A 23549-nucleotide genomic window follows, 5' to 3' on the forward strand; every position below is an offset into this window, starting at 1 on the left:
TATTTGCCTGTATCTTCGGTGCTCTGTGCGAGGACCTGCTGCCGTGACCTTGTTGCCCACCGCATGGGTATTGTACCTACCTACCTACCGTATAGTACAGAATGTACTGTAGTAGTGAAATAGGTAGTATGTACCTAGTGAGGTATGTAGTAGTGAAGTAATAGTAGTAGGTACCTAGGTAGTGCCACAGGTCACCCGGCAGCGTAGCAGGCAGGGAAACATGCACCTACCGTAGCAGGTACCGACTACTGTAGGGATACGTACTACGTAGGTACTCTGGAGTAGGGGCCGATGGTGTTGGTGTGGTTTTCCGGGTGTCGGCCTCCCTTGTCCTCCCTCCCTCCCTCTCCTAATCACGAGACAGATGATAAATACGACCTGGCAGAAGCTGCCACCCTCTTTCTCCTCTTCCTTCTTTTCCCACTTCCGTCCACACAGACACTGCGAGCTTCACCCTCATCGCCTTGTCACAGTACCTAGTCAGCCCTATTAATCAACAGCCACCTACCAAACGACGCTAGATTCGTCAGACAGAGTCGGAGATACTTTGAGCTTTGGTAGAGTACTGCTAATTGCTTTCATTTTTCCTCTTTTTTGATACCCATTTGTGATACCCATACTTTTCTGTTTTCGATACCCAATACACTACAATGGCCGAGGAACAGAAGCCCGTTGCCGTCCCTGAGACAACACCTGCCGTCGCGGAACCCGTCGTGGAGCCTGTGGCCGAGTCGAAGCCTGCTGAAGACAAGCCCGCCGAGGACACCCCGGCTGTTGAGACTGCTGCACCTGCGGAGGAGACACCCGCCGCTGCTGAGGAGGCCAAGGAGGAGGTCAAGCCTATCGAAGCCGGCACGCTCGAGCACAAGGGTGCTCCAGCTAACTTCCCCAAGTATGATATATATGAGTTCTATTCTGGAGCAGACGACTGACCAAGTATAGGAATTTGCTATACGCTAAGAATCACTTCTGGTTCGGATCTGATTCCGTAGAAAAAGAGAAGCTCGCCACCTACCTTAAGCACGAGAAGGCCAGTGATGTTGGACACCATGTAGTTTCGTGGGCTGCTGAAACCGGAAAGGGTCTATTGTTCTTTGGCAAGGACTCTGACAAGACTACTCCTACTGGTGTTATTCAGTTGGTATGTTGAATAGCTGAAAATCAAACACCGCATAAGCTAACAAACATGATTAGTCCGAAGCATCTGAACCCGCTACCGAAGGCTCTCACAAGTTCCATTTCACTGCCAAGGGTCACAAGCACACATTCAAGGCGCCCACCACTGCTGACCGCGATAACTGGGTTGAGCAGATCAAGCTCAAGATTGCCGAGGCCAAAGAATTGGCGACTACTGTGACAGAATCCGAAACCTACAAGCAGACTTTGGAGTCTCTGAAACCAGCACCAGCCGCCAAGAAGGAAGAGAAGCCGGCTGCCGCCGTTGCTGAAGCTCCCAAAGAGGACACGCCAGCCGAGGCCGCTGAGGAGGCCAAGGAGGCTAAGGAAGAGGAGAAGGAGGAAGCGAAAGAAGAAAAGAAGGAAGAGAAGAAAGAGGAGCCTAAGCGTCGCTCTGCCAGTCGCAAGCGAGCATCCATCTTTGGTAACTTCCTAGGCAAGAAGGACGAGGCTAAGAAGGAGACTCCTGCCGAGGATAAGCCTGCCGAGGCTGAGGGAACTGCTGCTGCAACTGAGACTACTCCTATTGAGCAAATTATCGAAGCTACTGAGGCCGAGGCCACTGCTCAGCCCGCTGAGGTTGCTGCAACTGACGCTACTCCCGCCCCCGCCGAGGAGGTCAAGGACACCAAAGAAGCTGCTAAGCCTGCTCCTACGAAGCGTGCCAGCCTTTTCAGTGGCCTTTCGTTTGGCAAGAAGAAGGTTGAGTCCGAGTCTGTACCTAGCACTCCTGCGAAGGAGGACGCTCCTGTTGCTACTGAGGCCCCAGTTGCTGAGACCGCGCCTGTCATCCCTGCCGTTGAGACAACTGAGCCTTTGACTGCTGAGGTGGCTTCGCCTGCTGAGGCTTCGACTGAGGCTGCTGAAGCCGCACCGGCTACTAACGGAGAGACAAAGAAGGAAGTGAAGAGTGACAAGAGGAAGTCTTCATTGCCCTTCGCCTTTGGCAAGAAGGAGAAGGCCTCTTCCGATGAAGAGGGTGAGAAGAAGTCTACACCTTTCTTCTCCAAGCTGCGCCAGACGGTCAAGAAGAGCAAGCCCGCCGAGAAGTCAGCGGAGAAGGTTGCCGAGGAGACGCCTGCTGAAGACAAACCAGCTGACAATGCCGAGGGTGCTTCCGAACCCGCTGCAGAGGTTGCGGCTGATGCAAAGACTGAGGAAACTAAAGTTGAGGAGCCTGCTCCTGTGTCGGTCCTCGAGGAGACACCTGTTGAGAAGCCTGCCGCAGCAGCTCCTGCCCCTGTGACCGCCGCCGCATAGAGTGCGACTCGCGCCAGGGGCGTGGATAAATGTGACCATGGACCTTGTTGTCGTGGCACCTAATGATTTTCATTACAGAGATACACCATCTTGTTGGGTCGGTCGGGAACGGAATCTGCATTTCAAGATACCCTGCCAAGATTGGTTCTGAGCTGATACCCCCATCTTCTTACCTTGGTTCGGCAATCCATCTTTCGAACGAATGCCACAAGCAAAGCATGGATTAGAGCTCCGATGTTAAGAGGTGGATCATGATTTGTTTTATACGCTTTGATTTTGCATGCTTCGCTTGGCGGAGACCTGAGATACGTCTTTTTCGACATAACATTTCCTAACTCTACTGATACCCAGTATACCCTGAAAGTCATCATTCTTTGTCGGAAATCAACACTCGATTTGTCGATTAAAACGCCCTCAAAATAGCAGAGCTGATCCATAATGGGGAAGTTCTCCCTGCTGGGGTATAAGCCTTAGGTCAGGAAAGTCTCATTGCTGTGTGTCTGGCTGTGCCATGCCACTTATGGTATGTCCAGTCGGCTTCGGCCATCTATAATAGCTAATAGATACATGTTTGCCTATACTTAAGCATTCCCTTTTCTGCCTGTAGCCTTGCCAGCCAAGCTGAGCAAAGACGTATTGTGCCTGGCATCGTCGCCTAGTTCGTAGACAATACTATATGTGCGTCGGATCTGGTGAAATTCTTTCGTAGTTTCTTACGTAGATATTTGTGAAGTCCTTATACAGGATGCTACTTCACCGAAAAAAAACCCGCAAGCCCATAACTTGTATATACAGTTAGATCGGGGCCATTCACTGGTTTAGGGTTCCTGTTAGTTAACAGCCATGCTATTGTCAAGTCTAGAATGTATGGTGATGGTTGTTAGATATCAGTTCAGAATGTTGAAGTACGTGCTAATAAGTACATCGGTATTTTAATATAGCATTTGATATTAAGGTGCCTGCGCTAGCTCCTGTTGTATAGCTCCTATAACGCGAAACGCGAGGAGGTACCTAGCTTTCCTAGGTTAGCTGTTCTAGGCGGTAGCTGCAAGGTACCTACCTACCTTAGGTACCCAAACTAAGTGAACGACCCCGCCATCGACGTCTTGCTCAAAAGTATCACAGAGGACAAATGCGACCATGCACCAACCATCACCATCTCTCCCTCTTCCTCTTCTCCCTCCGTCCTCCCTCTTCGAAACGCCATCGGTATAGGATCGTTGTATCGCAGCATGAACTTCGCTATCGAAGTACCTGGGGCGGCAACCCCCCTCAGCTATGTCGAGTTGTGCCGTGCTCTCATGTCGGCCAGTTCGTCTCGGGATCACCACCAACGACAAGCCGCCGGTGAACAGCTGGCATCCTGGCAGCATCATGCTGACTTCTACTCTACTTTGCAGGTACCGTGCATCTTCCCAAGCCGCCGAGATCTTCCCATACATGTTCTAAGTATCGCAGTCATTTTGGGACCTAGCTAACCAGCTTGTTCTTGATGTAGAAAGTGTTTCTTGACAAGACCTTGCCGCGAGAGATGCGCTTCCTGGCTATTATCCAGCTGAAGAATGGTATTGATAAATACTGGCGCTCCCATTCTGTTGCCAACAAGAATGCTATACCACCTGCCGAAAAAGCCAATATTCGGTCTAATCTGTTCCGCGGTACCCTAGGGGAACACGATCCGCAACTTGCCTTACATAATGCCTTAGTTGTGGCCAAGATTGTTAGGGTCGATTTTCCTAACGAATGGCCGAATGCTCTACAATACACAATCAGTGAGCTTAAGGGATCAAGTAATACCGACCAGTCCCTTGCAGGTGTTCTTTTAATCTTACTTCACATTGTGAAGGAGTTAGGATCTGCACGCTTGATGCCATCCCAGAAAGCCTTACAGGCCGTTACCCCTGAGTTAGTTCAGGTTTTAGCAGAGATCTATGATGCTAAGACAAGGTTATGGCTGGATTTTGGTACCAATGGTCAAGGAAATGAGACACACGCTGTGGCTGCCATGGAGAATAGCTTAATGGCTTTTAAGATTCTGCGCCGTCTTCTGATCGGAGGGTATCAAGCTCCCCATAAAGATGAAGCCGTCCGGCAAATTTGGACTTTTTCCCAGTCACAATTTAGACAACTGCTCGGCCTCATGAATGAGAGATACCCGGCTATCGCGAAGCATGTTCTACAGTTCACGAAGCTACACATTGAAATGGCATCTTCCCATCCAGCGAGTTTCGCTGCTTTGCCCGGATCTTCCGAGCTCGTTCGTGCGTACTGGAATCTCGTCGCTGAATTTTCGTTGGTTTTTGGTCAATCAGAGGGAATTCGCCACAGCGGCTCCTCAAACGACACCCAGCCGGGGGCTGCGGGGCCTTTGATGGAAAGGCTTGCTTTGAAAGGCCTGCTTCTCATGAGGACCTGCATCAAACTGACGCACAGACCTGTTCAATCTATTAAGTATCGCTCAAAAGAGGATAATCAAGAGCAGCAGGAAGATATAAAAGCTATGAAATCCCAACTCTTCTCAGACGATTTTGTTCAACAAGCGGCGCATACAATCATCACTCACCTCTTAGTGTTCAGAAAAGCGGACATGGAGGCTTGGGAAGACGATCCACAGGAATGGGAATTGCGAGAAGAAAACCAAGGCAATGCTTATGAGTTCGAAGTACGACCTTGCGCTGAGAGGCTCTTACTCGACCTTTTCATACACTATAAATACCTCTTACTCGAACCCTTACTAGTCTACTTCAACACAGTCCGAGATCCACAAGCTAGTATTACCACTAAAGAGGCCGTCTATACAACCATGGGTCTGACAGCTGCCTTGGTGGAAAACCATTTAGATTTTGATGATTTATTGAAATCGGTAATCGCTACTGATGCAGCCCAGGCGGTTCCTATGTGCCAGATTCTACGGCGGCGTATCGCCATTCTTTTGAGCCAGTGGGTACCAATCAAGATATCGAAAGAAACACGACCACTAGTTTACGAGATTTTCAAGCATTTCCTTAACTCTCAAGATCCTCATAACGACATTGTTGTTCGGATCACGGCTGCAAGACAGCTCAAACAGGTTGTAGATGAGTTTGAATTTGACCAGGAACACTTCTCTATCCATGCACCGGATATTGTTAAAGAGCTCATTAACTTGGTGCAGGCAATGGAGTCTGAGGAGACGAAGCTGGCTGTTGTTGTTACCCTGCGGAGTCTTATCTCACGGATGGACACGGCCATCGTCCCATTCAGCGACCTTATCATGAATGTACTACCCGATATCTGGAGCTCAGCAGGTAACCTTGGTTTCATGTTGAAGCAAGCAGTTTTGGCGATATTGCAAACCCTCGTCTCCTCCATGAGAAGTGACTTCCAACGATACCAGCATCTAGTGTTGCCGCTAATCGCGGAGACTACTCAAGAGGGGAGCGACAGTGCTCTTCACCTTCTTGACGATGCGTTGGAATTTTGGAACGTTCTTTTACAGAATAGCCCACCGCCTTTGTCTCCGGGTATTCTTAGTCTTGCTAGCGTGGTAATCGAACAGCTAGCAAGCCAAAATAACCATGCTGAAGTCTGTATCAACATTGTTGGTTGCTACATAGCCTTAGCCCCCCAGTCTCTTCTAGAGGACCACTATCGCCAACCACTTCTCAAGTCACTTCTAGCGTCCCTAGAAATGAAGAGTCACAACCAGGTGTCCTTGACAACCGAGTGCATTGAAATGACATTGCGACTTTCTCATCAACTTGGTGGGGATCAAGGATTTCACCTATTGATGAGAGATATGGTGGATATTGGATTCTTGAAACACTTGCTCGAAGGAATCCGGGACGCATATGAGGCTCATCAAACTTCTGGACCTAAGAAGAAACAGAGCCGCCTGGACCCTTATACCCTGACAAGCTACCTGACCATCCTCTCGCGAATCGCCGTTGTAGACCCATCTACGTTCGTTTCGATGCTTAGTACATTAGGTCCAATCGAGAGTGTTTGGGACTGGCTCAGCATCGAGTGGTTCTCGTGCTTCGATTATATGGCAGAACCCGACCGCCTCAAACTAAACCTTCTTGGTCTCACACGTCTGCTCGAGCTTCCTCAACCTATGGGTGGTCTCGTTCTGGGGAAGCTTCAAGACTATCTCTCTATGTGGGCCAGTGTTATCTGTCAGATTTGGGACGATGATAACCCCGGTCACGACGCACTATATAGCACTGAAAAGATACCTTCTACTGAGTGGGACACCCAAAAGGACTATGCGAAGCGCGAACTATATTATACAGACCCGGTTCGAACTGTAGTCTCCTATGTATTCGTCAAGGAGAGGCTGCAAGGCCTTGCACAAGTTGTTGGCGAGCAGACATTTCAAGAATGGCTGGCCAATGTGGACAAGGACGTTCTTACCAGCTTCCAGGACTTGGAACACAGGTCGCCTGCCTCGCTTGGATCGTAGTGTTTAAGAAGCAAGGACAGGCGAGGCCGAAGACCCAAAACTTCAAGTATTAGGCAAAGCAGTAAATCATTAATGCCACTGCTTAAAGATCTTGGATATTAAGGCTACTCGGACAAGGCGCTATGATGGACGGCAGAAACTAGATGAAGTACGCAGAGCCGGTATAGAGCGCTTGGCTTGAGCGAGAATTAGAAACATGGATAAAGCTAGTGAGTTTGAAACGATGGATGCATGTGGCATATGGCACATAGGTGCTAAATATAACATGTATAGACAGTCCGGCGGCGTCTCGCCTGGCAGGTTCATTTTCGCATGCGGAGGAGTTAGGTGTTTAGCATGGTCTGCTGAAATGAGAGCTACATACCCCCATCCGCGTATTTGATAGGTAGGAAACCACAGGGAAGAGTTCATCATATTATCAATCCCGAATAAAATATTTTTACCCTTCTCTGTAGCCCGAATCAAATAATCCGATTAATTTCTTGCCCACCTAGGCTTGAGAGCTCGTATTATCGTGTGATTGTGATTGAGCTTGTTACTTGTCTTAACCCCTTTCACTTTGAACTTACCTAACTGCCGACCTAAGATGTAGATGACGTATTAGGGGCTGCGTTCTTTAGAGCAGATGCGGTTTTCAGAGGCGGTGGCGGGGATAAGACGGGGAAAGAATGATATGAGAAGCGCACTGCTATTGTGCAGATCTTCTAGAACGTAGATGATGCATGTACGCAATACCAACATCCTATTTCGTCAGGCGGGATTTTTATTTTTAATTTTTTTTTTTTCCTTGGGAATTCCTTGTAGACGGATATAATGTGAGTGAAGAATATTAGATATCCGGTCCTCTCGTTTACGACCCGAGCAGTCTCAATAGGTATATATGCGTATCAAGGAGGTGTTTTGGGCTTGGGCTCATGAGAATTCTTGTCAATTGAGGATTCTTCATAGATGTTTGTCATGGCTTATCTCACACACCATCTTCTGCGCGGGTATGCATGCCATTGACGCTCGGCTACTTGGGTTTTAGGAATAATACATACACATGGTAGGACTCGGTGCAAATAGGGGTAATGCAAGTCGGGGTATATTATACATATTTCTTCTTGCTATGTGTCTTTTGGGTAATGTACAAGCAGGTAATAGGATATAGTGAACATAAATACTAGTCGTTTCAGATAACGATATATCTATTCTGTCGTACGAAGCATGTACGACGGCAAAGTCCTACGTCGTGGCATGTAAGTGCCTTCTCACTGGAAGTTCCGGCCCCGGATAAGCTCACTGATTTGTAAAAGTGTTAGATATCGAGGCTGAGGTGATTCGAACCGGCATAAATTATGCACTGCGTGCCTTGTTCTGTCAATGCCTTCTCTGGTGTTTGTGAATGAAGGCCCTGACTGGGCCAATAGCTCGTGGGGTTGAGTATCTCATCTCCAATTACTCGAGGGGGTTTCGCTTCCGATTACACACAAATGGATGGCGCCATCAAGATAATGATAGTGACCATCCTATGACAGGCAACTATAATTGCCCATAAAACATGGCGAGGTAGGAAGCCCTGGATGATTAGTCGAGTGGTGCTGGTTGTGGAAGGTCGCAAGGTCGCAAGGTGCGTTTGTCTATCGACGAATTGCTATTTCTGAGGCAATAATAAGACTGGATCAACCCAGGGATAGCCGCTCGCTTCAGATTGCCTTGGTTAGTCCTGGAGTGTGGTTCTCGAGGAGAAACCCTGCATCCGCAGGATCAAGTCGCGGGGGATGCCTGGCCGATTTTCAAAGTTTGGCTGAAAATAAACTTGTGATTATTCATCGAAGTTGTCTTCCACTCCAGCCTCTTCCTCTTCATAAATTTCAGAATCCGTATCCTCAATGGTCTCATCTGTGTTGACACTAGGCTCTGCATCCTGGGCTTCCACTTCGCTGTCTTTAGCCGAGTGAGTGCTACCGTTTCCATCGTCTACAAACCCGACATGCTTGGAGTTGGGGGAAGCTGTTTTAGGTTGCTCTTCCAAAAGAACATCACCACTCCAGGGCCTGCACTCCTTCACCAGCTCGCCACAGCGTAGACAAGTCCAGCCTTCACCTTCTTCGCGTTCCAGGTGTGTGGCGATGCAGACAAAGCAGTAGATACATCCGCAAGGAATTGTTTCGTATGGATTCGTGATATCGGTCTGTGCTGATCCTACCACGCCGCTCGATGTAGCCGCTGCTAGGACTTCTGTTTCCGAAACTGCACTATTCTGATCTTGGTAGCATATGGCGCAGGTACGCTCAGGCAAGAAAGCAAACTCTCCATTCTTGTCTCTTGCATCATCATCATCATTGTGTCCGGTGTGGATGAGTTCCTTTGTTTTTCTCCACGTACGACTTAGCCATCGCCGCCACCGGTTAATACCAACTAGAGGTAATACAAACAGAAGGAATTCCGTGAACGCATGCCACACTAGCTGTCGATTTAAATATTCAAAAGACACTTCGCGGCTGACTTGACTAGTTGGAGGGGCCAAGCGCATCCTTAGAACGCGGTCGAGAAGTGTCCGGTATCTCCCATGAAGTAGGAACACTAGAAAGGAGACGAAGGCAGCCATGGAATGCACGGTTGTGATTCGTGTTGTAATGCTAGACAGCCGTTTGATCCAAGGTGATGGCTCATCATAGCCATTGTCTTGATCTAGAAGCCAATTCTCCCACTTCGCCCAGCCATATTTCCCGGCCACCGTCACCAAGCCATACAAACTCTTTTGCCACCTACTTGGGGGTATCAAAACAGGGCCATCACGGCGCGCATCGGTGTATTTAAGGTTTTGCAGGGCAGCACCATAGGTAGCATCATGATCCCAAACGGTGAGCTTGAACAATATAGCCCGAAGAGCTAGCAGAATCTCGGCAGCCCAATCATCCTTGAGATTGGTTCCCAAGTACTTGAGGGCCTCGCCAACCTGATCGCGTAGTTGCTGGACCAGGTCTTCATCTAGTAGCTCGGCGTCAACCTGGCCAACGCGGAAGGCAGGCTTGGTACCTTCACGCGACGAGACAAGCTCCCATGCAGACAATGAGGTAGATCCCAAGCGATCCAGGGGGAAGGGCAGGCGAGTAACCTGTGACCAGGCGCGGGAGGCGTCGCGATGGGCGATGAGGTGAGCTTGAGCTTCTCGTTCACGGGCCTGTCGGCGCAGAGCTAGGCGCTGCTGGGCCTGAGCAAAACTGGTGGAGGAGCTCATATGGGTCGACGACGCAGGACGCGTTCTGTGGTGTTGTCGAGACGACGCGCTACACTGCCATTGTTGACCTGGGTAGGCAGTCTGAAACGAGCGACAGTGAGCTCAAGCTGACTACCACTGGTCGGGATAGCTGCTCAGAGACAGGGCCTTGTCTTGTTAGCACTAGCCCCGTCAGATAATATCTAATGCAACAGAGGCAATACAAGGAAGCCACAAGGAATGGAGGGTGATGAGGTGAGGAGATCACGAGGTCAGGAGGTGATGGAAGTAATCGACCGCTACTCACAGGTAGAGCAAGACGTTGACGGTAACGTTGTATGTAAGGCGCCCATACATGTAGATTCAAGCACTTGACTGAGCAGCAGCTGAGGTGCGCGATGATGAGTTAGGTAATCGGGGGATCATTCCCGAGGCTTTCGTTGCGCGCAACCAGCGACCACGATACTCAGGTTAAACGGCAATGCCGACTGGGCCCGTACCTTAGGTAGCTAGGTAGCCAGGATGTAGGGCGGCTCACCCCTCCCCACACAGCGCGGCTTACCCCTATGGTCAATGCGCCATATAAAAAACTAAAAAGGTTAGATCAATCTAAGTACATTAATTTTAAAAGTACTTGTCTAACTACAGCTATACTATATATTAACTCCATTTTAACTACATTTTAACTATATCTTAAGTATCTATAAGTATAATATAATATATTAATAATGAAACCCTTTAATATTGTTCCCTTAAATATTAAAGTAAACTAGGATAACTAATACTGTATAGCAGACCTCTACCTAGTACGGTAAGAAATTTTACCGGTTTAAAAATAACTATAGCATTATATGTTTAAATAACATACGTAAACTATTTAACCGCTTTCAAACTGCATTTTAACTACATCTTAACCCTAGAATGTACTTTTCTAGCGGCAGTACTTACCAAGATTTCCGCACTGACCATAGGGGTAAGCCGCGCTGTGTGGGGAGGGGTGAGCCGCCCTGTATGCTCGCTAGGTAGCTGGATGGCCGAGGTACATACATACCGTACCCTAGGTACATACCTATATGTAGTACACCGTGTAGGTACATACCTAGTACTAACATGTGCACAGATGACAGATGCACAAATGTCCTAAATCGGGGCCGGGGTCTGGCTAGGTAGAAGACCCACTCCGCCTCATCGACTCATTATTACCTAGGTACCCACTACGTACTCCTACTTCTCTACAGATTCTCTAGGTAACTGCAGTAGGTGCTGTCTTACTGCGTCAGCCACAGCCAAATCGTCGAAAGCCACAGGTCGCCGCGCGTGGAGACAGGCAAGTACAACCTCGGAAGGTACCTACAGGACCGGACTAAAGATAGCGCAGTGATAGCGTTCCCAGCACGCTACCGAGGGTCTGCGAGGGCTACTTAGACCTGCAGTGTAATGCAACCCATCATGTATGTCATCATCTTTTGCGGCAAACTCGCCAACCACTGAACCTCGTAATTATTGGAATCCAGGTCGGTATAATCACTCCTGCCACGAGGAACTTTTCCTCTCTGCTGTCCTCCGCCGTCTTCTGCTCGTTTCGTCCTTCTATCTACCTACACCGACAAATAGGCGAAAGGGGCCGTGTCCCCCCTCCCCCTCTCTGTCTCCCTCTCTCTGCATGAGCGCTGCGCTCCAAAAGAGAGGGCATAGATACTGCTTTAAGCTTCAAGCAGATGCGATGCATCGGGATCGGCCGTGCGAGTAGTGTACCCGCGTCCCGCTTTGTAGCCAACCGTGGCACGCTGACCTAATCGTCAACCAATTCTGAGAATGTAACCAGGCTCAATTCCTCTGTCGAGATACCAGAGAGACACTGTCAACGAAATATCTACCGAGTCCTGAGAGGCGAAAGATCGCTGGCTCTTGCCAGGTAGTGTAGGCAAGTCTTTGCTCAGATTATCAGTACAAGTCAAACAAGCCAGTTGGAGTAGTTATAGACACTACAGCCCTGTTAGACTCTGCAACGAAGAAATAGCCGACCAGCTGTCGGCACTTCTCCGTCGTGAATATGAAGTTTCCCTCACAAACCTAAAGCATTGGCTTATGGTTACTTTTACCAAGGTAGGTAGGTCCGTAGGGCGGTAGGCTGTTAAGCGCCATATCAGATTTAGTCAGCTGGCTGCTGGTCTTTGACCTTCACTCCCCGTTTCTAGTCTGCCGTAAGATTGAGTGTGAGGAGGGGATAGTCAATTATGAGATGTCAGCAACTCGACACCATGGGCCTAGTTCGGCCATCCTTACCTGCAACCAGGCAGAAGCCCTGGTCTCTTCTTCGCAGTGTCTAACCCTACAAATCCCTCCATTCATCAATGCCTCTCTGGATCCCCTTTCAGAACCCCGTCGTCTGACTTGTCTTCTCTCGACTACCTGCCTACGTTACGGCAGCATCATTTCGTATTGTCTAGACAGTTTTATCGCATGACATTCCAGAACTCTTGGCGAAGTGCTTGGCATCACAGGTCCCTGCAAATGTGATCACCTTTGAAAGCTTCGCTCCGACATCGAAAGCTTTTACACGAGCATAAGTGCTTCATATACAGTGGATGGAGACGATCATACTAGCATGAGGGTGAAGGGGCCCTCATCAGCTCGTTCCTATATCATCGCTTCAGCTCTACAACCGACGAACCTCGACTATCTACTACACCACGATACGAAGAGAAATGCTATCTAATCCCTGATGATTTCAGCATCTTCGCCCGCGTAATCCTCGTTTCAACTGCTGCGCTATAGCATTGCGCCACCACTTGGGATTGAACCAGAATTCAAATTGTGAAGATGGCCTCCGACAACTGGAAAGATGCAAGCGATGCTGACCGCCAGAGCCCAAACGAGTGCTCACCTGACGCCTCTAGTACGAAACCAGCTGGCAGCCGATCGAAGGCGAGCATCCGCGCCTCACTAGCATGCGTTCAATGTCGCAGTAAACAGTACGTATAGTCCTTCCACTACGAATCCTTGCACCTATGGCATCTACATAGGTGTAGTCTATCTACGGTATTGTGGCTACAAAGCAGTCTACGCTGCCGCGTTGTTCATCTGTACCGACTTGGAACGGCTACTAACTAGATCCAAAACAGCGTAAAATGTGATGCAAGGCAACCGGCCTGCGGTCGGTGTCTTGTGGAAGAAAAACCATGCTATTATACCAAGTCAAGGCGGGGCATTCGGGATCCAAAGAAACGAAGTTTGATTTCAGATCAGATACCGGTTTCCTCGCCACAGTATAACAGTACAGCAATTAAATGTCCGTCTAAGATCTTACCCTTCGACATGCCGAATGCATTATCAAATGGTTGGACAACCTCGAAGCCAGCCGACACGAAGAGGCACGAATCATTAGCATCCGCCTTCTTCGACTATTTCTACCCTGGTCATCCTATTCTGCCGCCAAAGAACTACTTCTTCGGGTACGTCGAATCGGATCCCAATGCTTATCACTTCTTACTCTCTGTTATCGACTTCTGCGGTGCGCTGCATACCGGAGATGCCAGGTTAAATGACCTTCGAGAGGCAACGTATGCCGCAGCTTGTGGACCTTTGCCCTTCACAGTACAGTCAGTACAAGGCCTGCATTTATTATCCACAATTGCATTCGGCGAAAGCAAACTTGAACACCATATAAGCTTCGGGAACCGGAGTTGGAAGATGGCGATAGAGCTTGGTATGCATCGTAAAGCGTTCGCGGACCGTACTTCGGACCCAATATGGGCAGAGACCTATCGACGAACTTGGTGGTACATAAAGTTTCAGGGTATGATACGGCGCGCCCACGAAACGGAGCCGGCAGTCGAGACTTATGAAGTCGAGTCGGACGTGGACATGCCCTACTCGGAAGAATGGCAATATCAATCAGGGGTGGGTGTACTATCTGTTGTTGGATATAGACTTGGGGAATCACTCTTAAACAAGGGACTGGTCTACCGTTCAAGAAAATTGGTTACTAACGTAATTCGTGTCATCTTAGGATATTCCCCCGCCTATATCTGTGTTACAGCACGACAGAGAAGTCGACCTTGGGCGTTCCGAGTTTCCATCCTTAGCTTTACAGATTGAACTTTGCCGCATACAGGCTGATCTGTCGCTTTTGTGCGACGAAATAAGTGGTGGGGATGACGAAAATATGGAAAAGATCAATGAGGCAGACCTGAAAATCTGCGACTTTTTGCGCCGTATCCCGCGATGGAAAATGGAAGTCAGTGAGTCGTTCGCCTCTTCATACCGCCTGTCCACCTATTGCAGTGTCACGGCACGGGTTGATACAATTATATGGTCTTTTTTCCCTGCAAATTAATAGTCGCTAATTGGATGTTTACTTTCTGAAGTTGATCCAGAAGGAAGACCAGACCAAGTACTTTTTACCACAGTGGCCTGGGCTCACATGTAAGGCGAAAGCAATACATCAATCAGCATCGAGTTGAAAATTCTAATTTTCCGGCCACAGAAGTCGAATTCGGCTTAGACAATCCGCACTCAGAAAAGGCCTTAATATACGTGAATACTTTCCATTAGGCCCAGGTCGTGGACCCGATCGCAAGGGACAAGCTGTGAAACAATTTGGTTGGAACCCACACCCTGTTGATATCCAAGCAGCCAACAGCGTCTGTGATCTATTTCGGTATTCAATTCCCATCAAAAACCTCCGGCCTATGGTAAGCTACCAGTTCGTTAATTATCCCCACCCACTCATCTTATTGCCAATGGTTGCAGAATAAAGATCTCATATTAGAGGAATACTTATCATCGCCCCTCTTACCTTCCCATACACACCGAATCCGTGGTTGATAGGGTGATTTCTGACAAAATGCTCTTTAGATGGTTCCCGGCCTCCTGAGAGTGGCTATCGTATACTTGGACGCATGCGTATTTTTGGGACTAGACTCCCCGATTTTTCGCGAGAGGATAAATACTCTCATACGGATCCTTACGCTACACGGAGAAACATGGTCTTTGTCGAGGAAGATAGCCGAAGACATTCAAGCCGTCGCAGACGAATACCTACCACTACCAGACAATTTGCAGGGGCACTCCACGAGCCCTGATTCAGATGAGTGGAACGCCTTGGTGGCTGAGGCCATCAACAACAGCCCCTTTTTCGGGCCGTCCGCCGTGGGGTTCGATCACCAATCATTTCTCAACCCGCATCTACAATGTGTATTGTTAAATAATCGCGAGTCGAATCATCATGTTCTGGCGCCTATTGTACATAGTTTCTCGACTGGCTCATCAGCGCCAGCTACTTGAGAATAGACTATTCGATACCAAGACAGCTGTGGTGACTGTTGTATCTATTCATACCTCGACTGACTTCGTCGTCGTGAATACTGGAAGCTGTCACTATACGGGCACTACATCGCGGTATACACCTGATCGACTGTCTGCAAAGACTAATTGACAAAAGCTTCGTAGACATGGTGTTACGAGAAAAGAGTTTTATTGCGCGATACACGATGTCGGATTGCAACGCACATCTCAGTAAATGGTATCACGGCTGTATTCTACCGCGCTACGAACAGAACTCTTCGCATCTTGAAGGTGTGACATCGGGCTGGACAATACATATTCCATCGTAAGAAGAGCCGAACCAAGAACTAAAGGTGAGTGGTCGTCACTCCTCGTAATGCTGCCCGTTTCATAGCTATCTTTTCCTCTCCTCTCTCCGCCTTCTCTCAGGGGGGTCACTCATGCATAATTGCCTTGCCTACACATATTTAGAGGCTATAAGTACTCTATGGGATCCGAAGCAGATAGAAAATGATGCCATGTTATAATCTTTGTGCCTCTTAAACTTTCCCAGATATTAGTCTCAATAGTTGCAAGTATATATATACCTATATATGCATGTTTCGAGCCCACTTAAATGCATATCTGATGCTGCAGGGGTCCTCGGGAAGTTACTTAGTGAAAAGTCCCTCGAACGCTATCTAAAATTACAGCGTAAATCCCTGTAACACAGCTGTCATATGTAAAGCGCCGCAGAATGGTACCTAAGTACGGAGTAACTTTGTTGGTAATTACAGGGCCCTTTGGATAGCATCGAACCTCTTCTTTTATGGCAGGAAATATCTATTTCCTGACGTAGATAGCGAACAAGAGGTTATATTCTCTCTTTCTCTCTACATGACTTCTCGGCAACACGTGCATTCTTGATTCATGATATGCTCAGGTGACCCAACCAGGCAGGTACGGAGATAACGAGGTCCAGTGATAATAGACTGCTTTCCCCACGAACGAATGACATAGGCACTACCTAGATGTACAGACCGACAGACCTTCTCAATTTCAACTTTCCACTTTCCGATAGCGACTCGTTCCGTTACTGTTTTTGATTCCCGTCGGTGTCTTTCTTTCTTCCCGTCTTCTTTGATTTGGTGTTTGTCTCATTATTGAATTCTATGTTAGTCGATTAATCGGGCCATTTGGGACAAACGTGGCTCTCGAAAGATACCAAATCAGAGAAGCATTACGACATATAGACCACCAAGCAACATGAACTACTGACAAGCCGCTCACTTCAATAGACCACGAAAACCCCATTTAACGAGGTAGGCTTGTGTTACTACGCCTATATCCCTGTGCTCGAAACACAGCACGTCTCCGTCCCACCATACTACACTACACATCAACGCCCGACGTCCAGACGAAGAAAGAGGGCAGTGCAGGCGCAGGGCTCGAGTCTGGACCGGCGCGGCCGGTAGCCCAATAAACTTGGCGGACACGACGACGAGACGAGATAGAGGATCAACAAGTCATGCCCGAATTTTTTCCCTTCATCCCCGGAACCGAAACAAGCGCCGCCAGTTCCCGCCTTCATGGCGCCGACAACACCTCACCACTACTTGGTCGCTTCCGCGTGGTTCCACCCCGCGCAAACCCTTCCTCATCTCGCAGCATCTTCTCGTCACGATGGCAGTCCAGTACGTCGGCGAACCAACTCTCGATCCCTGGGAGAGGCAGTGTGCATATCGGATATGGTGCCCTGATCGCTGCTGGACTCGACGATGATGACGATGACGGCGTTGGGGACTGGAGCTCTGACGATGACGAAGATGAGGATGATGGACACAACAGAGCCCACCAGATGGCGAGGATTTGGCGCAGGACCGCTAAGAAGACGAAACGTAATGTAGAGGACCTCTGGGTTGCGCCGAGACAGGGCGCCGTACGTCGTGTTGTTGAGACTTGGTGGAGTCGCTGGGGGCTCTTGGTCTTCTTGCCTGCTGTTTTGGTGAGTGCTATTCGTTGACCTTCACGCGTTCAAAGATATTTAACGATGGACGACGAAAGCAAGCCCAGCACCTTCAAGTTTATTGCTATGCTTTTGTATCTGGCTAACAGTGTTACTTCATAGGCAGTGGCTTGGTGCGCGGTTCCATTCCCACAATATCCGCTTGATGCTTCACATTCCAAGCCGCACACCTTGATGGATACCTTCTTTACAGCCAGCCCTGAGGATCTGAGTCGTCCACCACTATCAAACCATCGCATCCCCGGCCACGGTGAAGCGCGTGTGCAAGTGAACTTCTGGTTCTTTCTCTTCGTTTACTACGGGTTCTACAATCTTACTGCTTTAATATGGATCACCAAAGTTTTTAATTTATACTCGCTAAACTGGTGGCCATCGGCGTTGGGGTTTCCACTGACCATCTCCCTCATTGCGATCCTTTCAATCGCAGGGCCTATCCCCATCTACCTTATCCCAGAGGTCCGATTCCTAACTATTCACAACACCGCATGGATCAGTTGGACGTTCATTATCATGGCGTTGCCCGTCGCTATTGCCTTCTGCATCCTAATGACGAATGAGCGGCATCTAGGCCTTCGACACTCGCTCTCCGAAACCCAGCGGATATTCACCAGCTCCTGGTGGACCGGTGAGACCGGAGGTTCGATGCGGGACTACGCACGCAGCCGCCGCGGCCAACGGTGGGGACTCGGCCCAGGGCCCCTTGATCCCGACACTGCCGCCTTGCAGATCGCCGCCGAGCATTCACCACCCCAGACCAATGCGTTTATGCAGCGGCGCCGGTGGTTGCCTGCGAGCTTTGTTCGTTTCGTGTGGTTTTGTTTGGCTCTAACAATAAGTTTGCTCGCATATCTGATAGGAGAGGCATATGCCGAGATCTACTTGCGCACCCTCCCGCACAACAGTTGGGAGACTATTGTATACGTCTATAGCTGGGTCATCACCGTCCACCTGTTAGATCTACTGACTGGCTGGATTCTCGGTGGTAACGAGGGGGAGCGAGTAGGCAGCTATCCCTTGAGCTGGATATTCAAGTTGTAAGACGTTTTTGAGTTTCAAGCTGACGGCTTATCCATTCTAAGCCCATGTGCAAGACCTTTACTGATGTACCGCGCAACAGATATTTCATGCTGACCTACCAAACTTATGTACGAGCATTGTACGCCCGTTTGCGATCACCTCAGCAGTTCATCTGGCTGCAGGCTCTTTCTTCGGGCTTCCTCATCATTCTGACGCCGTTAACCATGACCGAAACGTATCATCGAGCGCTTACGATGCTAGGGCTAACAGCCCAATCTTACGGCTCGTATCAGAAAATTTGTACACGGAACGTATTCATTCGATTCCTTGCTGAGAACGTGAGTATGTTGACTTTCCTGGGGAGTATCTTGGTCTTACACTTTGGACCCAATACGGACGTATACCCATATTTCGCGTTTGATGACCCTGACGAGCCTTATAACTTCAAACTCACGCTAATTGCGTCCATTGTTACCTGGGCTTGCGAGTTAGTTGCGGGCATCGTGCTCAGAGGCCTTATCCGCTGGATCTTCGGCGTCAATGCTAACATCGAGGGCCGTATGGATTTGGCGGTTTGGCCCGAGCTACTCCCCACGAGTGTTGCTGTTATGCTCCATGTATTGCAAAACATGCTGTTCTCCATCATCCGACTACATTTTTAGTAGAAGGATATGGTGCCGGTGGAGTATTGTAGACGACGACTGATGGTCGCACGATGTTGTCCACCAATTGTGAGCAGATTAGCCTACCGCAGTGGGTGATTTCTCCATCTCGTTCGATTCGCAGTGGCCAATCAAATCGGTGATCCCCTCACTATCACGGCCCCAAAAATTGTCGGGTGGATTACCTGGCGGCTATACAGATGCTCAGCTTGTCCTGCCTATTGCCCCAGCCCCCAACGAGAGAAAGCAGATGTTGCGGTGATATTCAAGTTTTTAGATCTTGCCTTTTTGTTATTTACGCCATTGTTGTTACTCTGGTTTGGCGACGTGCTGCAGAGATGCCCAATGCACAGCCGATTGATACCCCCATCTAGAATTGCCAAGTTAGATATACCATCCCTAATCATAATATAATTGTTTCGGAAACACCCGACTGCAGGTTTGTGAGCTTGGAGGGCCGGAGTGAATGTCCTCAATGGTGCAGCCGGCAAACTCACATCTGCATCCCGAATGCATAGAGCTAAAGCGAGCAAGGGGAACTACTTAGAGGCGCAAAGTCTCAGATTGTGGCCTAACGGACGTAACCATGGGGCGCCCGAGAAGGCGCGGTGGAGGCTGAACAGCATATCGAATAACAGCCATCAAAACAGATCTAATAGGGTTTGTAAAACCTGTTCTCCTGTGCATCGGGGTGGAGTGCTTGTGGAGGTTTCGACGCAGCATGCATAAAATACTGCATACCTACTTGGCTGAAAGTTCGCCATAAAAGATGGACGGGCGGACGGAGGAAGGGATGAGGCTTGTTAGCATGTGGGAGTGAATTACTTGTAGGACTCTCTCCCTCTCTCTCTCTCTCTCGTTACAGTTGGCGTCGGTGTAGTACCATTACACCCATCCGTTGGCAACGCGAAGTTGGACAAGTTCTGCAGCGAACCAGATTCGGCCGCAGGATTGAGATGGCCTCCTCCTTGCTCTGGCGTATACAAAAGGGGGACCACCAATTGGTATGCGGTCCTACCTTCCCCGAGCCGGTACACGCTGGGCCTGTCAACTTACTTAGGTAGAACCTATTCTCGCGTGAATAGCCTGATCTAGAAAACTTGGGAGGGGCACTCTCGGCACACACCTAGCTTAAGGGGTACCAGTCAAGAGCCATCAGGGTCTTCCTAGGTCTACCTACCTATATGTAGTAAGGCTGACTGGGGGGAGGTTCTGGTTTCGCGCTCAGACGATCGACGCGTTCTTTCTGGCTTCCAGAATGTCGTGGTGTGACAAGGCTGGGGCAACCTTGTTTCATTGGCTTCAAAAGGCTGTCGACTCCCATGAGGCCCGAGCCCCCCCTCCCCCTTTCGTTAACCCTACGATGAGACTAGAACGGGTAAAGACGGCTTTGTCCAGACTTCATCAGTACTTAATGAGACGATCTTACATAGGAGATAGTGTATCTGGGACAAACAAATGTCTCCACAAAGTGGCATCTCATGAAATAAGTACATATGCAGCGCTAGTGTAGATAAAGCTCCGCCTTGAAACGACTTGAGAGAGATAGACGAAGATAGCGAAGCCTCTAGTCAAGCATAAGATTTCGGTGAATGTCACGCATTATACAGGGGTCAGGGTTGAGATGGCATAGGCCCACAAAAGTGTGAGAGAGTTCAATGAGTTTTCCTTGTGGATATATGAGTTGGGTGGTGTTGAGTCGACATTGTAACTAGGCGAAGTGACTCAAGGTTCGTTGATAATTTGAGGGCCTCTTCACCGATGTCGGCCGGAGGTCCTCTGCCCATTTTGTCGTAGCTATTTTCATCTACATGTAAGGCTCTAGTTTGGCAGTCTTGCTGATATGTCCTGCCCGTACGTGGAAGATAGTTGACGAAGGTACTCGAGCTAGTTTTGGTTAGTTTCGTAGTTTGTTAACATTATTGCTGAATCCTATCTACTGGGCCGATAATGTATGCTGCATAACCAGCTGCTACCGAACTAGATGATCGAGCAATCTGAGCTTTGGCCCCAAAATTAATGAGCTTCAAGGTCGATCAATTGCCGGTACTTCTTTATCTTGTCGTGACAGCTGCACCGAGCAAGCTTTAACAGGGTGGGGGACTAACTACATATTTATAACAACGGCGAACAGTTACGAACAAGTCATATCGTTGCGGGATGAGGGTGTACAGTCAGGCAGCATGCCAAGCTAGCCAAACAGCATGTCTCGATATCTCAATGGTGTCTGCCTCGTGCTGGCTTGGCTTATATGACGAGGAGCTCATCAACGATCACTTGCATCGGTTTAGAGAAGCATGATGAATTCAGAATGGACTAGAGGCGGGAACAGGCCGCGTTATGGGTAATAACAGCAGCAGCATGGTATGGTTGCAGTGCGTAAGGAAGCAGCCACCTGGGATGCACTGGCTGGCTGGTGATGCAGCAGGACCAAAGAACGATCGCAGGCCGCGAGTCCAGACAGAACCGGGGATACCTAGGTTGAAGGGGGGAAATGTGACTGGGAGAGGGTGTTGTCGTTACCAGATAGCTGGCGGGCATTGGAGCGTTCGAGCCCCTGCCGGGCCCCCTCAGCAACCGGGGCGGTATTGATACTGCAAATATCTGTACTTATAAAAATGCTCTCTGCCTAAAGAGTCGCGTCTCGTTTGACTGTGGAGTAGATAGCTGGTTGTAATGCAAGGACGCCTACAGTACTGGTTTCCAGAGCTCAGCCAAAGCAGGGCCATGTTGTCGAGCAGTGCAGCCGCCGGTCAATACCTACCTACTTATCTACCCCAGTCCGGCTTCGGGTGGTGGTAGTATTGAGGCGTTGTCGGAACCGGGATAGAGTCCAGTTGAAAAAGCATACTCACTTACCTACCTACTATACAATAAATCAGTCCATCGAGGAAAGCTCTGCGCGCGTTGACTGCGAGACGTAAGGAAATGCAGAATCTGGGGTCGTAAACGTGCCACGTCGAATTTGCGCGTGTAAGCTACCTGGGAGAATCAAGAATCGGTCAACATGATGCTTGATGACACCTAGGTATATCGGCGATCGTAAGACAGCTCAGATGGATAGGCGAGTTTTGGGTACGATGTTAACTTAGGTATACTATGTAGAGAGAGTCTGGGAGAGGGAGGCAGAGTGTGGGGTGAGGAGGGGTGAAAAAAACCAAGAGCAAAGTACCTCTGCATAGCAAGCTACAGCACCTCACCTCCCTGACATGTATCGTGGTAGCATTAGTCACACAGGCCCTGGCCATCCATGCCGTCGATCATAGGTATCCAGGTACGCGCAGGAATGAGATAGGCAGGTAGCTATTGAGGTCGTGTACTTTGACACTTCTATGAGCATGAGGTATGAGGTATGTAGTAAGACGTAAATGCACGCAAGTACTTCGAATACTCTGCTTACCTAGGTAAGAGAAAGCAAAGCAGCACGTTGCAGATAGCCAAAGCCTACCTAGCCAGTTTCTGGTGGTCTTTTCTCACCTTCCCGGAATCCTGCTTCTCAAATCATCTCAGGGAGATGTGATATCAGTTTCGGACAAAATCTTGTAGCAAAAATGATACTGACTGACCTCCACAGTTCTCAAAGTTGTTGATTGGTTCGACTCCCCAATAATATTCAGTCCCTGCGTACTCTCATTCGCCCTTGGTTTCTTGAATCCTGCCCTTGACCTATAAAAAGGTGATGGATCATTTAGACTAGAGCTAGTATCTTCAAGATATCAAGAATCAGTCACGGACTGATGGGTCAGTACCAGTAGAAACTGGGTACGGTCTATACATACTCTACATACTATAAGTACCTAGGTAGGTAAGTGGGCAAGTTTCAAATAAGGCTCGACTAGGTTCACCGCAACACCTCCATTCGGCCTTATTTATTAATAAAACGCGGTTTCACTACGGTGAAATTGAACTCGAGTTTCATTTTGTAGATTTTCCATGTATCTACACTACTCAGTCATAAGTATGTAGACAAGCACCCCACGAGCTATTATAGGAATCCGCCGTGGCTTTGTTGAACTGTGCAAGGTCTACTTACATAGTATAGTAGGTATGAGTTGGATGAAACATCAGACAGTCTAACAGCCGGCTCCCAATATGACACCTACCGGACCAGAATTGGCCGGACCTGGTCGAGTTCCCAACATCAAAACATCTGCACCCGGTTAAGCTACAATGCCTTGCACTGCATTGGCCCGCATGCATCCCCCATTCTTCGGCTTCTTTGCAGCTACATCTGGGGAGTATGCGACGAAACGACCGACATAAGACTCTGGCGATTTTCCTTTACCGCCTTTCCGGACCCCTCGAGCAGACACCCTGGCGGCGCAGAGTCTCCTACGGTTAGCCATATCGGTAGCAGCAGAAATGACACACTACTTACAGTACACGACACCACATTCCATGTACATACTGACGCAACTGCCTACATGTAGGTATGTACATATACTACGTAGAATAGGTACCGAACAGCGCGACCCAATGCGGCCGAGGACAACA

At 48.9% G+C, this 23549-nt stretch overlaps 5 protein-coding genes across 5 annotated transcripts; 4 read left to right on the plus strand and 1 right to left on the minus strand.

Annotated features, from left to right (window-relative positions):
* Nucleotides 1-650: 650 nt before the first annotated feature.
* On the plus strand, nt 651-2436 carry F5B22DRAFT_651470 (Pleckstrin homology domain-containing protein; the record flags this gene model as incomplete). Its single annotated transcript, XM_047979467.1, has 3 exons — nt 651-892; nt 943-1141; nt 1195-2436. 3 exons carry the CDS (start codon nt 651-653, stop codon nt 2434-2436), a joined length of 1683 nt encoding a protein of 560 aa, XP_047825909.1.
* Nucleotides 2437-3526: 1090 nt separating this feature from the next.
* F5B22DRAFT_626809 (putative importin 11) lies at nt 3527-7558 on the plus strand. Its single transcript, XM_047976276.1, has 2 exons — nt 3527-3836; nt 3935-7558. Exons 1-2 carry the CDS (start codon nt 3669-3671, stop codon nt 6878-6880), a joined length of 3114 nt encoding a protein of 1037 aa, XP_047825910.1. The 5' UTR covers nt 3527-3668; the 3' UTR covers nt 6881-7558.
* Nucleotides 7559-8684: 1126 nt separating this feature from the next.
* F5B22DRAFT_639740 (Pex12 amino terminal region-domain-containing protein) lies at nt 8685-10103 on the minus strand (the record flags this gene model as incomplete). Its single annotated transcript, XM_047977757.1, has 1 exon — nt 8685-10103. One exon carries the CDS (start codon nt 10101-10103, stop codon nt 8685-8687), a length of 1419 nt encoding a protein of 472 aa, XP_047825911.1.
* A 2802-nt stretch (nt 10104-12905) lies between these two features.
* F5B22DRAFT_651473 (uncharacterized protein) lies at nt 12906-15371 on the plus strand (the record flags this gene model as incomplete). The annotated part of the gene is made up of 6 exons (XM_047979468.1): nt 12906-13057; nt 13208-13985; nt 14095-14326; nt 14453-14510; nt 14572-14779; nt 14943-15371. The coding sequence occupies 6 exons, from the start codon at nt 12906-12908 to the stop codon at nt 15369-15371; spliced, it is 1857 nt and encodes a 618-aa protein (XP_047825912.1).
* Nucleotides 15372-16878: 1507 nt separating this feature from the next.
* Nucleotides 16879-19514, plus strand: F5B22DRAFT_661124 (uncharacterized protein; the record flags this gene model as incomplete). Its single annotated transcript, XM_047980345.1, has 3 exons — nt 16879-17355; nt 17479-18410; nt 18494-19514. 3 exons carry the CDS (start codon nt 16879-16881, stop codon nt 19053-19055), a joined length of 1971 nt encoding a protein of 656 aa, XP_047825913.1. The 3' UTR covers nt 19056-19514.
* Nucleotides 19515-23549: the final 4035 nt, after the last annotated feature.

The sequence above is a fragment of the Xylaria bambusicola genome, assembly GCF_022495145.1.
Source record: "Xylaria bambusicola strain CBS 139988 unplaced genomic scaffold F5B22scaffold_69, whole genome shotgun sequence".
NCBI lineage: Eukaryota > Fungi > Ascomycota > Sordariomycetes > Xylariales > Xylariaceae > Xylaria > Xylaria bambusicola.